General features: G+C 38.5%; 1 protein-coding gene across 1 annotated transcript; it reads left to right on the forward strand.

Moving 5' to 3' along the window:
* The first annotated feature begins 3,446 nt into the window (after window positions 1–3,446).
* On the forward strand, window positions 3,447–13,947 carry LOC131345305 (glycoprotein endo-alpha-1,2-mannosidase-like protein). The gene is made up of 4 exons (XM_058378170.1): window positions 3,447–4,517; window positions 5,347–5,456; window positions 9,930–10,006; window positions 10,178–13,947. Exons 1-4 carry the CDS (start codon window positions 4,019–4,021, stop codon window positions 10,812–10,814), a joined length of 1,323 nt encoding a protein of 440 aa, XP_058234153.1. The 5' UTR covers window positions 3,447–4,018; the 3' UTR covers window positions 10,815–13,947.
* Window position 13,948: the final 1 nt, after the last annotated feature.

Below are 13,948 nucleotides of genomic sequence, written 5' to 3' on the forward strand. Positions count from 1 at the left end.
CTGTTGCACATCATGGTTCAAATAATGACAAATGACAGAAAATGAATAATTTGATATGCCTAAATGTACTGTTAAAAGGAAATGACTGAAAAAAAAATGTGTTAGGAAATCCAGAGGTGTTTCTTTTACAGGATAAACTAGTCTTTGCAAGGCTATCAATTTAAATGTAAATTTTAAAATAATAATATGAGTATTTCAGTATAAATGTTTTTCACATAATAATAATTAAATTATTATTATTATTATTATTATTATTAGTAGTAATAGTAGTAGTAGTAGCAGTAGTAATAATAATAATAATAATAATAATAATAATAATAATAATAATAATAATAATAATAATAATAATAAAGAGAAAGAAGAAGAAGACGAAGAATCCCTATTATATTGTGTGGAATGACCTTGTGTGGAACTCCAGTGATAATTCGTTTACTTGTTTTTTTGACTCTTTGCTGTATAAAGGAAAAAGGGTCCTCCTATAGCATTTCCCATAACGTCACCTCTTCCTGAATAACTTGTTGGTAAAGAAGAACAAAATAGCTGTCACAAAGCATCAGACCGACAGCATATACAAATAATGGGAGGCATTTAAATCCACAATTTCACAATTGTGTCACATTTGTTTGGATGCCAAGAAATTCCTGCATATACCAGATGAGGAGATGTCCCCTTTTAGATTACTTTTTGCTAATCTTCAGTGTAAAAGACCTATTTCCTACAAAGTACTGATAAGGTGTAGATGAAAGCGGCAGGCATCCTGCACCCTGCACCCTTCCCCCTTTCCAAACTCAAGTAGATCATCAATATTAAACCTGATTTCATCTGCATGTCAATTTATCAAGCCTTTGTTTCCAAGGTGATGCAGCGAAGTAGCACCCAATCAATAAGCCCTAGCTCTACAGCACACACACACGCGCGCGCACGCACACAGGCACCACAGTCATTTTACTGTTTTTGTGCTAACAGCTTTCAAACTAACATGCTAAAACCCATTAAATAGTGGGAAAACGAGGAGTGAAAGACCGATGAGTGTACAACTAACCCAACTTTAACCACAGTGATTTTATCCCTTTTAAATAAAACTACATAATTTACTAAATTTAATGTATTATTAAAACATTTTTACTTATTCCCTCTTACTGATTTAGAGAGATACAGGCAGAGAGCAGTGATTCCTGTGTAAGGCAGTCAGGGACAAATTCTAAGAGAATGGCCTGGGCCCCTCCACCCCCCTCCCCCAGTGTTCCAACAGAATAGTATATACTCACCTTAAGGAGCAATGCCTGTCTTTATTGTATCATCTTCAATTGTAGACAGTGAATTAAATTTTCAGGGAGAAATTTGGCCCTTTGACTCTGAGTAGTTACAATAAGAGTGACTTTGCATGGATACTCTGGGCTAGGAGCTGTCCTTGAATTAGATAGGTAACTAAATACAATTGTGCTACAGAAACCAAATATATACATATATAGAAATTTACTCAGTGTCCATAGATTGTGTGCTCTATATGTCTCTAACTATGGCCCTTGAGGCCAAATCTCACTAAATGCTGCCTATGTTAACATGAGAGGTTGCCTTAGCAAATTCTTATCAAGTTCAGATTATATGCCCAGAGAACATACAAATTACCATGTGGTACGTGGATTTAGAGTAATCATTTTCTGACTTTCATGGACATGTGTGTATATATATATATATATACATGTATATATACATATATAATTAGATTATATATGATTATTGGTCATGAGTCAAGATTTTCACATTTCTCCTAACATGTTGTAAATGAAAGGCAGTGATATGTGCCTTCTTTGTTTTATTGTAGAAAGCCATAGATTATAATGAAATGTTCACATTTAATGAAGGCCTCACTTGTTAGAGCAAGGATTACTAACACTGAAAAAAGGGTAATTTCTCCCAATTGTGTAAAATACTTTACAGCATTCCTCAGAGAGTTATTTAACCATTCTCTATAATGCCATATTAAATATCTTCTATATAGAAACAACTGCATCAATCAAGCACTAACCAAAGACACTTAGCTAGATGAATGGCTGACATTTATTGCCCTATAGTTATAGCACTGTGTGTTAAGTTAATCAGACCTTGATTGTGTTATAACTTTATGACTCCCTTTTCCACTATGCTGTGTGGTTATTGGGAGAGTTCATCCACCTTCTGTAGTGCCATTCTAATAAGTGGACATTTCAAGTACACTCTGTTTGTAGGTTACATTTTTTGTGTGCTTGATCATGTTTTTTTTCCTGAAGTGATGACGCTTACAGTTATGCTACTGCTAATCAGTGCATCTGCAGTGCCTAATGAAGATGCTGAAGCAGGATGACAGACCCTGGAGGCTTTTTTTTCTGCATCTGCTCAAACAAGTATGAGAGAATAATATAGGATCCTGTAGGATCATGCTACCGAAACATTATAACACAGTATAAAATGTGTAGAAAAGGAGAGCACTGGACATCTATTGAATTAGCCAATAATAGCACATTTTTATTGACAACATGAAATAATGAATTTGACACAGAATATTCAAGAAAAGACAAGTTTTGCTTAATTACTTTATTCATTATATGTTCAACAGCTTTATTCTGGTTAGGGTCATGGTGGATACTGAGTGTGATGCATATATACACCCTGAATGGGACATCACAGGGCACATTGCACATGCATTTTCGCACCTATAGGAGCAATTTAACATGGCCAATGCAGGAATGGGAGGAAAGAAGAGAAAATGGAAGAAACCCACATGCAAAACTCAACACAAACTTTTATCCTGGAGCTGTAAAACAGCATCTCTAGCTGCTCAGCCAATGTGCTTTCAGGCATAGAATTTTTTTTTCTTTACAATGGTCTAGGAGTATACTCTATATTCCAATGTATCCCTGATTCCAACACACCAGTCTTGAACCTGAAAAGCAGTGGAGACATACTTGAAGTCCAGTGGTATGTTGAACCTTCTTTAACCTTCAATTTTTTGAAGTTTTATCATTTTGTAGTGTATGTCATAATTAGAAATGTGTATGTCTAAACATAGTATGCACCGCTTAAATTTAGTTTCCAAATGATGGGTCCTAGAGTTAATTTATTAATTCCTTTATTTATTCATTCATTCATCATTAACCGCGTTATCCGGGTAAGTGTCATGGTGCGTGGTGTTACTAACTGACCACATTTCAATGTTTCTTAATTTTGGTCTCTGGATAGGCAATCAATCCATTACACCGACCTCTGCTCTGACAAACATCAGCTCAACCTCCGAACACGTTCTTTCAGCGTTTCCATAGATATAATAGAGTGAGGGATAAAATGTTCCGTGCACATCTTCAGTACATTGCGCTGACCTTTACGTTAAATGAACCGGAGGAAACACCGCCCCCTAGGCGCGCGCACCCTTTTAAAGAAACTTCAGCGGCACGCGGTGAGCGCGCACGGAATATGCAGCGACAGTGAAATGATGTCCAACTGCTAGTGCTGGCAGACTGCTCGGATAATATACTGGGTGGGAAAGCTCTGTATACACAGCCGTTACGCCTCTGTGGTTCAGCTTTGTCATTTATGGTGATCGTTTCTGTGCAGCCAGCACAACACCTTCATTGGAGTGCAGGTTTTACCGGATATGGGACTAAAGTGTGGAGACACAACCTTTGAAATTGTGCTTTGGCTTTAATACTCATCAGAGACCATCACAGTTTAGGTGTTTATTTTTCTTTCTCATATTGAGCTGTTTTGCCTGTGGAAGTAGCCATCAGAGTATTAGCCTCAAGTATGGATCAGCAGTAACGCAATCTTTGAACTATACTCCGCAACCATGTAGAGGTTTTCATTATGCAGTTCTGTTGTGTCCACAGATAGCCTAATGCCCATGTTAAAGTGCTGTTCGGCTGAGCAAGTTTCATCACGCTGATGAGGTCGTTTGTGTTCATTTACGCGTAGTTATCGCCCTCGGAATAAACTGTCGCCTGCTCATTTTCTGATTTTCTTTTCACGTGCTTTTTCTGAAAACATGGCTCGACTACGGAGAAGATCTTGCGTTCTTCTTATTCTCTTCGCGCTCTTCGTGCTTGGGACTCTGATGGGATTAAGGACTCTGAAGCCGAGTGATGGCTTCTCGGATCTGGACGTTTTGCCCATCAAGGGGGCGAAAGTTGACAGGCACGTCGTTGTCAGCGATGTCCTGTCATCGGCCGGTCAGGAACGCGTTGTAGCAAGTAACGCAAAACCAGCCGGCTCAAACCCAACCACTGACAGAGGTGTATCCTACGACGTCCATATATTTTACTACACCTGGTATGGGAACCCGCAGACGGATGAGAGATACTTGCATTGGGACCATGTTCTGGTGCCACACTGGGACCCTAAAATCGCTGCCAGTTATCCGAGAGGAAGGCATGTTCCCCCTGAAGACATCGGCTCGAGTTTTTATCCTGAACTGGGGCCGTATAGCTCCAGGGATCCGGAAGTGCTGGAGTCTCACATGGAGCAAATTAGCACGGCAGGGGCAGGTACCAGTCATCAAGCAACTTAAATCTTTATTCACATTATTCTTTAAGTAAGCATGCTATAGGGCTAAGTCACCATAGCGAGAGTTATGTTATTGGCTATGCACGTTTGCAGAATGCTATTGACTGCATACCGGAAGTTCGGTGTTTTTCTTAATAAGACAGCAACGGGAGGTTCTAAGAACTAGACGGAACTTTTCTAAGAAGTAAACATTTCCCCAGAGTCTTGCCAAAAGAATATTTGTTTATCTGCTCAACAGCTCTCAGTCTTATAGGCTACATGAGGTTTTCTTAATCTTGCATTATTCAAAGAAATTTAGGATTTACGATATAACAAGTTCACCTCATTACCAAACTACGTTCCACTAGCAGTAAAACATTCAGCACCAAATAGTGGACAGCTCCACATTTCTGGCTTTCTAGTATAATATAGAGCATTACTGCGACAAGTCACACAACACCTAATTAACATATTTATCAACACTATTTAAATCACGCTGCTGATGCAAATACAACTAAACTATATTAAAAATATCATTAATACAACACCATTAATATGATCATATTGTTAATCCACAGTCATTATTTTTGATGACATGGTTATAATAATTTAATTTAGGTGCCTTTTGTTTAATTTAGTGGGTCCATGGGTAATGTTTCAGTGCCTGAACACATGCGTAATGGTACTTGTGGGTCCTGTGACACATGAAATATGCCAAAACATTCACAATTAAATCTATTTTAATTACATTTAATTAAAGGAATTTGTAATTACACTTTTTTGGCATGAGTGTTGGTGTGCATTGTAAAGTGAACCTACATTATCTCTAAGGTGTGGTGGTGCTGTCCTGGTATCCTCTGGGTTTGGCTGATGATCATGGGGAGCCTTCTGAAGATTTGGTACCATGGATCCTGGATGCTGCACTAAGGCACAATTTAAAAGTAAGCATGTCATTTTCAATTAGCATGTATAGCTGCATTGTTCACACCTTAATTGCGTGCACATTAGAAAGTACTGTATATGGCAAGAAGTTACTAAAAGTGCTGTGTAATGTGCGTGTGTTTGCATTAGTGGCGTAATGAGTAGTATAGGGGCTGAGGAACTGCTGTGGTTAACTGTTATAGTGATGACTTTCAATAAGCAGATGTTCTCCCTTTCCTCCTGCTATTATATAAAGCCCCTCATCAAACTTTTACCCTTTGTGGTCTGTGGGTTGGGTTACTCTCCTTCGTAATCCTACCCATGTAACATCAGAATTCTCCTGCTAATTAAGAGTGGCTGAAGCAGCTCTTAGAAATAGTAGATTGTAGATGGCATGGTAAAATGTTCAGTCCATCATCAATTATTATGATCACAAGTTCAGTGAATAGTTCACTGAAAAATCTGATGACAATTCTCCCATTTCTAATTTGTCTAAACCTAGCCGAAGGGATTATTTAAGTGCATTTTAGCAGCTAAGAGTTGAATATGAGATGAATAGCAAAAATGTATGTATTTATATATCTGTACATTATTACAAGTGCTATGTATTATTTGCTCATAATGAGCAGCTAGCTAGGCAGCCTAAGAATAACATCTAAGAGTAAATGATGAGAGAGATATGTGTAACAGCAGCTCTCCACCTGAGCCCTATCAATAATGCACAGTGTGTGTTTGCTCAGTGCCTGCTCATTTTAGCACTCCCCATCAACTTGTTGAGACTTTGTGGTCTTTCACTGTAAAGTCAATTGATATATTTCATGGAAAAGATATCTTGATAAGAAATGGCTGTGAGTATGCAAGTAGTCCACAGTTAAAAATTTTGTAAGAAATATTCTATAGGACAAAAGTAAGCAGAGAATTTGTAGTTTAAAATATTCAACAATGAAGCTATATTTCCAAAACAGTAATACACCTAAACATTATTGACACCTAAACTAAGTAAAGCTTTTTTATCTTGAATTATTTTGTAGTATATTCTTACCTCAGACATTGTATTCAGTAATGTGGGAATAGGTTTTATGCTCTTGCCATAAATATTGTGCAGTTGTAAACAATTTGGTTACTCTTTGGTCACATCTCCTAGTTAATTTATGCCTTTTCTTTCAAATAAGAAGAAATCAGAGAATAATGGCATTGTCTCACAGAGCATGATTTATTCATTAGTTAGCTACCTTAATAAAACAAGTGTTAAAGAGACAGCTTGGCCTAAACAAACCATCGGTTGAGCCATTTAATTACTTTGTGCACATTCTGTCAGACTCTGTCAGTTAGATGTTATAAAATATATTTAGCACTTATATGCTAGTTCTTTTGTTTTTGCGATAAACGCGTCATCCTCTAAGTTCAAGATTTAAATACCTGGAAATAAATGCTAATCTAATGTCTCATGATCAACTTTTGATCTCAAATGCAAATGTCTTCAGTGTATAGCAAAAGCAAAAGAATGAGCTTGCCATTCCAATACTTTTGAAGGGCACTATAAGTACAAACTTGACTTTTGCTGCCATCATTGTTTTATATGCCTCACATTTACTAGGTAGGATCTTTTGTTCCGTTGCAGAAAATGTGCCTAATATTATCTGTTAACTACCTTAATAATTATGGTGACTGGTGTACCTAATTGTCCCTAGCTTTCTGTTATGAGCTATGTTTTTAAATATCTCAAATACTGTTAGAATTTATGACTTCAGATTTTTGTGATGTAAGCTTAGTAGAACTTAAAAATGGCTTTTTCTTTTAATCAATCATCAAAAGCCACTCTCAGCATAAAGGCTGAATTTATCTTATAAATCAGAAACATACTACAATTATCTGAAGAAAGTTCAATTTTGATTAAAAATGCTGTGCAAACAATTTTTTTTATTGCAGTCTACTGTTCTTCTTTTATACCTGAAAAAAACATCTGTATGTACAGTGCTATTTATTGCTTGGACTACTTTTTGCCTTGACTTTGCAAGATGGCTAGAGCAATCATTACATTTAACCGAGAATATTACAACAGCACAAAGATATTCTAATACAGAGTAAAATGTCTGGACATGCATGAAGTAGGCTTTACTTTAAAATCATTATACATATAGTCATTTGCCATTATCTACTGATTCAACACCAGGTAAGTGAGTGTAGTTCCACCCCCTCCAAAGTCCCGTACTCATTAATTTAACGTGTCAGACTAAAAATGGTCGTGGCCTGCATCACCTCAATCCATTAGTACCTTTCAGCTGCAGTTTTATGATGACATAAGGGACTTTATATGTCTAATCTGGAAAGCTACAGGGACTGTAAATCATACTCTTATTTCTTTTACTGTATCTGGTTGGCCCCAGAATATCTATTATCTGCATATAAACTGATCTTCCAGTAGCACATACACATTGGCTACATAGACAATAAAGCATTAAAAAAGACACTTTACTCTGGGAGATTCTTTAGGTTGATCTGTAATCTGACATTCATTTCTATTAACAACTATTAACCATTATGGCAATTTTAGACAGACACATTTTTTGGCAGATGGGGAAAATCTGCCAGAGTAAGTTGTGAGAAAAATTAAACTTCAAGACTGTGAGAAGGAAAAATTATGTAAATGGACTGTTGTTTCACTGGTTCTGTGAAATATTGATGTTCATCATGTTAATGGCTATGTTCATTACTTTGCGGAGCTTCTCCCATGCTGTTTCTCTCATGCTGTCTTATTATTATATAATCATATTTTAAGTGATCTAAACCAAGGGTCATCAATCTTATTGGCAGTCTTTTCTCCATCCTTCAGCCACACTAGACCTTTATGATTAAGATTGAAGACCCTGATCTAAACCTATGCTCTTTATTCAGCTGACTCATTGGCCTGGTCTGATGAATCTCAATTTCTACCGAGGCATACAGATGGTAGGGTCCGAATTTGGCACCAACAACATGAATCCACGGACCAACATGCAGGCCTAATGGTATAATTGTAGTAAAATGGTGTACGCATATGTTTTCTTGGCACACTTATTAATACCGGTCAATGTGCAACCCTTTGTGGTCACAATTTACTCATCTTCTAATGACTACTTCCAGCATGATAATGCACTTTGTCTCAAAGCAAAAATCATCTTGTTTCAGGAACCTGACAATTATTCATTCAGTGACATTTCCAGGTAGTGCTCTAAATGTCTGTATATCTAACTGTATTTAAACCCAAAGTCGGTTTAAATTGAGCCTAAAACAAAAGGTGTTTTCTTTTGGTAATCTCACCAGTGGAAATACAAGAAAACATTTATTTAAAAAACACAGATACACAAATACCACCTCTGTCAGCATGGTCTGTAACTTGTGGCTCTGAGAAATCAGCTCCATCACTCAAGAGATGCGTGTGGGACTGTTTGAAAAGCTGTTCACAGGTTAATATTTTTGCATGTACCTGGACACAATAGTTTCTACTGATTTTATGTTTCTATTCCTAAAATATAAAATTTGAGGTTTTTATCTGTATTGTAGGCGGCATGGTGGCTTAGTGGCTTAGTGGTTAGCACGTTTGCCTCACACCTCCAGCATCCAGGGTTTGAGTCTCGCTCCTGCTTACTGTGTGTGGAGTTTGCATGTCCTGGTGCTCCGGTTTCCTCCCACAGTCCAAAGACATGCTACTAGGCTGATTGGAATCTCTAAATTGCCCGTAGTGTGTGAATGAGTGTGTGTGCACCCTGTGATGGGTTGGCACTCCGTCCAGGGTGTTTGATGCTTGATGACGCCTGAGGCACAGGTTCCCTGTGACCCGAGGGTAGATCGGATAAGTGGTACAGACAATGAAATGAATCTATGTTGCACCCACATAAAACTAAAAACCTCCTGTGGTTATCCCAGTCCAGACACTTTTGTATACTTGGCAAAAAAAAGCAAAAACAGCAGCAATAGTGCATATCTCACTTAGAATCTGCTTTGAATACACTATCTGTCCAGTCTGAATAACGTATTCATTTCCAAAAAATTACCTTATAGCTCTTGTTAAAGCTCTTTGTAATACAACACAAAGAACCTGAAAACAAAGCCAAATTCTTAATGGTATAGCTGCATGAGTACATTTGTGCCTGGTGCAAGGCTTTCAGTTTCAATTAAAATTTGAAGAGGTTAAGCCCTTTGTTCAGAAGGAAAGACACATCTTTCTTTGTTAATTCTGAACATTTTGTACAGCTACGATTATGAACATTTCAGATGTGAGGTCTTTTAACTTTACACAGTTTGGTTACCTTGGTGATTTTTGAATGCCTTTTTGAATGTAACTGCACTCACCAAGGACACCAAGCCTGCTGCACGAACATCTAAGCACATTACATTTGCTCTGTGTTTGCTTTTGTATTGAAAGGAAGAAGAATTAATCAGACGATTAAGGAGGTCTTGCAATACATTACTAAAGGAACTTGCTTGCCAGGGTTCACTGTGTACTTTTCCAGGTGGCGTTTCATATCCAGGCCTATAAAGGAAGGACTGATCATAGCTTACACAACAACGTCAAATACATCATCGACAGGTTGGTTTTAATTTTGACATATCTTACATAAATATTTACCTAGTTTGCATTGTACTTTGTAACATTGTGCAAGAAACCATTGACATTTAAAAGTAAAGCATAAAGCATAAAAATGTAACAGTTTGCTCATGTTGGTTACTGGGGTAAATTAAACGCAGTATGTGCATTTAGGTATGGAGATCATGGGGCTTTTTACCGCTTCAGCATCAGCAATGGGAAAGTGCTGCCTCTTTTCTATATCTATGACTCTTACCTGACTCCTACTGAGGCTTGGGCAGAGCTACTAACCTCCACAGGCTCTCACAGTCTGCGTGGAACCCAATACGATGGTGTCTTCATTGCACTCATTGTGGATGAGAAACACAAGCATGACATCCTTGCCGGAGGATTTGATGGGATGTATACATATTTTGCATCCAACGGATTCTCCTATGGCTCTTCTCATCAAAACTGGAAGGGCCTCAAGACCTTTTGTGATGGCAACAATCTGCTCTTTGTGCCAAGTGTGGGCCCTGGCTACATTGACACCAGTATACGGCCCTGGAACAACCACAACACTCGCAACAGAGTGAACGGCAGATATTATGAAACTGGTCTACAAGCAGCATTGACCGTGAGGCCTGAGATAGTTTCCATCACTTCCTTCAACGAGTGGCACGAGGGCACACAGATTGAGAGGGCGGTACCTAAAAAGACCATCAGGCGGGTGTACCTGGACTACCAGCCGCACGAGCCCGATCTCTATCTAGAACTAACCAGGACATGGGTTGAGCAGTTTCGTAAAGAGAAAGAGCGATGGCTTGTTTGACATGGATTTGTTTGAAATAGTTTGGAACAGACCTTTTGTTTTGGTGTAGGATGCTGTATATAGGCATGATAAATAAGAAACTTCAAAACATTTTTACCAGTCACATAAGCCCAGTTAGCTCATCTTTAGTAACTACATTTCCCAGTAACCCTTATGATGAAAAGAATGGCATGGCAAGTTTCAAAAGTGTACCATCTACCTGTTACAGCCCAGAGATCTTTAAAAGAAATAATCTTATTCCAGAATGTTACATATATTATCATTACATGTGCTGAACCTATGTGACCCAGAAAAGAATGCCTTGATGGTCTTTCATACACTGAATGAATAACATTGATCTGCACAAAAAAATGAATTCAAAGCTCACAATTCAAGAACATTTTATTTATGAGCTTATTACTAAACAGCTATTTTATTAGCTGTTTATTTGCAGGAGGATTTGTTGCATTTAGCAAAATGTAAGGACAGACAGGGAACAAAAATCAGCCCTTTAAATTTGCTTTATATTGGCCATCTACATTTGTCCAGAACACTGACTCACTGTGTAAGAACTGTACACCTGCTCATTTATGCAGTCAGACAACCATGTGGCAGAAACACAATGCAAAAAAATAGCACAGGCACAGGTCAAAAGCTCCGGTTTATGTTCACATTAAATATTGGAATGAAGAAAAAGTGGCATGGTTTTTGGTGCTAGATGGGCTGGTTTGAGTATTTCAGAAATGGTTGATCTGGTATTTTCACACACAACAGTCTATAGTTTAAACAGAATTGTGAAAAAAAATAAAATAATACAAAGTTCTGTGGAAATGCCTTGTTGATAAGAGAGGTCAGAGAAAAGTGCTTAAAACTTCTGAAATCACATTTTCTTCTTCATTCATTTTTGCTGTGAACATTAACTAAAGATTTTGAGCTCTATCTGTAAGATTGTTTTTTGCATTGTAGTGCTGCCAAACAAAACAAAATCTGACTAGATAACTGCATGAGCGTGAAGTGTATTTAGATCATTTTTGTATACTTCAGTAATGCCTTTAATAAAGCATTAATGTGATTGGTAAACACTTTCTTCTGACTGCCAAATGATTTTAAAGACACAAAAAGTTAGCAATACAACCAGAAATTCAGAAAGACCCACCAAAATATTTGGTGTACCAATAAGCAGTATGTGTGTGTTGTTTGTAGTAAAGTGCAGAGCAAAGCCATGGAGGTGCTACAAATTTCACTGTAGTATCAAAGGTTCATGAGAATTCCTTTGAACAGCTAATCATCTTTGCTAGCAGAAAAGTAACTTGATATAGTTTAGTCAGTGACGGGCCGCCAGGGCCAGCAAGGCCTTCTCTGCTGGCCTAAACAGCAGTGATCTGAATCACTGACTTTAATATATTTTTCCATGAATTTGTATTAAATTATTCCCAATAGTCTATTCTCTACATTTCATAGCTCTTGGTTGCGCTGCTTCCAGTAGTGTATATTTATGATGAGAGTTTTTACAGTTTTTCATATTTCAGCCAGTGGCTGACATCATGTGTTACCAGGGTGAAACAAATCTGCCTTAATGCCTTCAGAATCTATAGTGCAGGTGCCCGTAGCTTAAAATAAGTGGCAATGAAATTGTTACATTAACCAATCAGATTTCGAGTTTGCGTAACTGGGGCCATCTAGCAGGCATACGATTATGTCAGCAATTTCCCGTCCTTTGACTGGATAATTGGAGTAGTCAGAGGCAGGGAACTGCACAAACTAAGTAAAATATACACTACTCACAAAAAGTTAAGGATATTCGGCTTTCAGATGAAATTTCAGGATGCACCTAAAATGCACTATAACCTTTACAGGTGAACTTAATTTGACCTTCTCTACACTTTTGAATGCACATGTCCAACTGTTCAGTGTTTCAGTACTTTTTGCATAACTTGCTGTTCTTTAACAAGGTGCTTAATGGCAAAATTCACAACTGGTGTTTGATCCATGAATCAACCAATAAATTTTCTGGTTCAATTAGAATTGATATTTAAACAGTTCTCTTCATCATGCTGTTCACATTTTGACATCATGAGACCAAGACCACACCTAACAACTGATCAACAGTACCTCGCCATTGCAAGGCTTCAAACAGGATGTTCTCGGAGGGAAGTGGCCACTGAGCTTAGAGTGTCACAGAGTGTCATCAGCAGGTTGCGACAGAGATACAGAGAGACTGGAAGAGTCACAGAAAGGTATAGAAGTGGACGTCCTTTGGCCACATCCCACGTTGATGGCTGCTTCATTGTGAGCAGTGCCCTGCGGAACCGGATGATGAATGCCACTCAACTCCAGGCACATTTAAGGGAGGTGAGAGGCACCCAAGAGTTACGTCAGATCATTCAAAACCATTTACATCAGCGTGGTCTGCGTGCTAGACGACCTGCAAGGGTACCTGACCACACCACCAGGCACAGGCGTCATCGTCTTGCATGGGCCAAGGAGCATTTATGCTGGACGAGGGAGCAGTGGGCCTCAGTGCTGTTCTATGATGAAAGTCGATTCATGTTGAGCAGAAATGATGGCTGTCAACGATGTTGGAGACGTCAAGGAAAGCGCTATGCATCAGCCACTGTTGTCACCGGACGACAGTCTGGGCAGGTGTGTCTACTCAATACAGAGCTGCCCCACATCTTGTGACTGGTACAGTGACAAGCCAATACTAGCTGAATAACATCATTAATCCAGTCATTGTGCCCCTGCATGAACAACACAGGCCTAATTTCAGTTTCATGGACGACAATGCTCCAGCTCATCGAAGTCGCATCATTAGGGAACGGCTGCTGGAGGCTGGGGTACCTCAAATGGAGTGACCTGCACTTTCTCCAGACCTGAATCTTATAGAAATCCTATGGGATCAGCTGAGTCGCCGTGTAGAGGCTCGTAACCCTGCACCCCGGAACCTCAATGATCTGAGGGCCGCCCTTCAAGAAGAGTGGAATGCCATGCCTCAGCAGACAATAAGTTGACTCATGAACAGCATCGTTGTCAAGCTGTAATTGATGGTCAAGGGCACATGACAAATTATTGAGACATTGACATTTTTTGTTGTGGTATACCCACCACTGTTGTTGGCTTTTCTTTCAATAAATTGTTTGAGATGAGGAAATCAC

The sequence above is a fragment of the Hemibagrus wyckioides genome, linkage group LG01 (genome assembly GCF_019097595.1).
Source record: "Hemibagrus wyckioides isolate EC202008001 linkage group LG01, SWU_Hwy_1.0, whole genome shotgun sequence".
Classification (NCBI taxonomy): Eukaryota; Metazoa; Chordata; class Actinopteri; order Siluriformes; family Bagridae; genus Hemibagrus; species Hemibagrus wyckioides.

Coding starts and splice junctions, on each gene's coding strand:
- LOC131345305 (XM_058378170.1), top strand. CDS start 4,019: ATGGCTCGACTACGGAGAAGATCTTGCGTTCTTCTTATTCTCTTCGCG. Junction 4,518..5,346: donor AATTAGCACGGCAGGGGCAG/GTACCAGTCATC, acceptor ATTATCTCTAAG/GTGTGGTGGTGCTGTCCTGG. Junction 10,007..10,177: donor GTCAAATACATCATCGACAG/GTTGGTTTTAAT, acceptor ATGTGCATTTAG/GTATGGAGATCATGGGGCTT.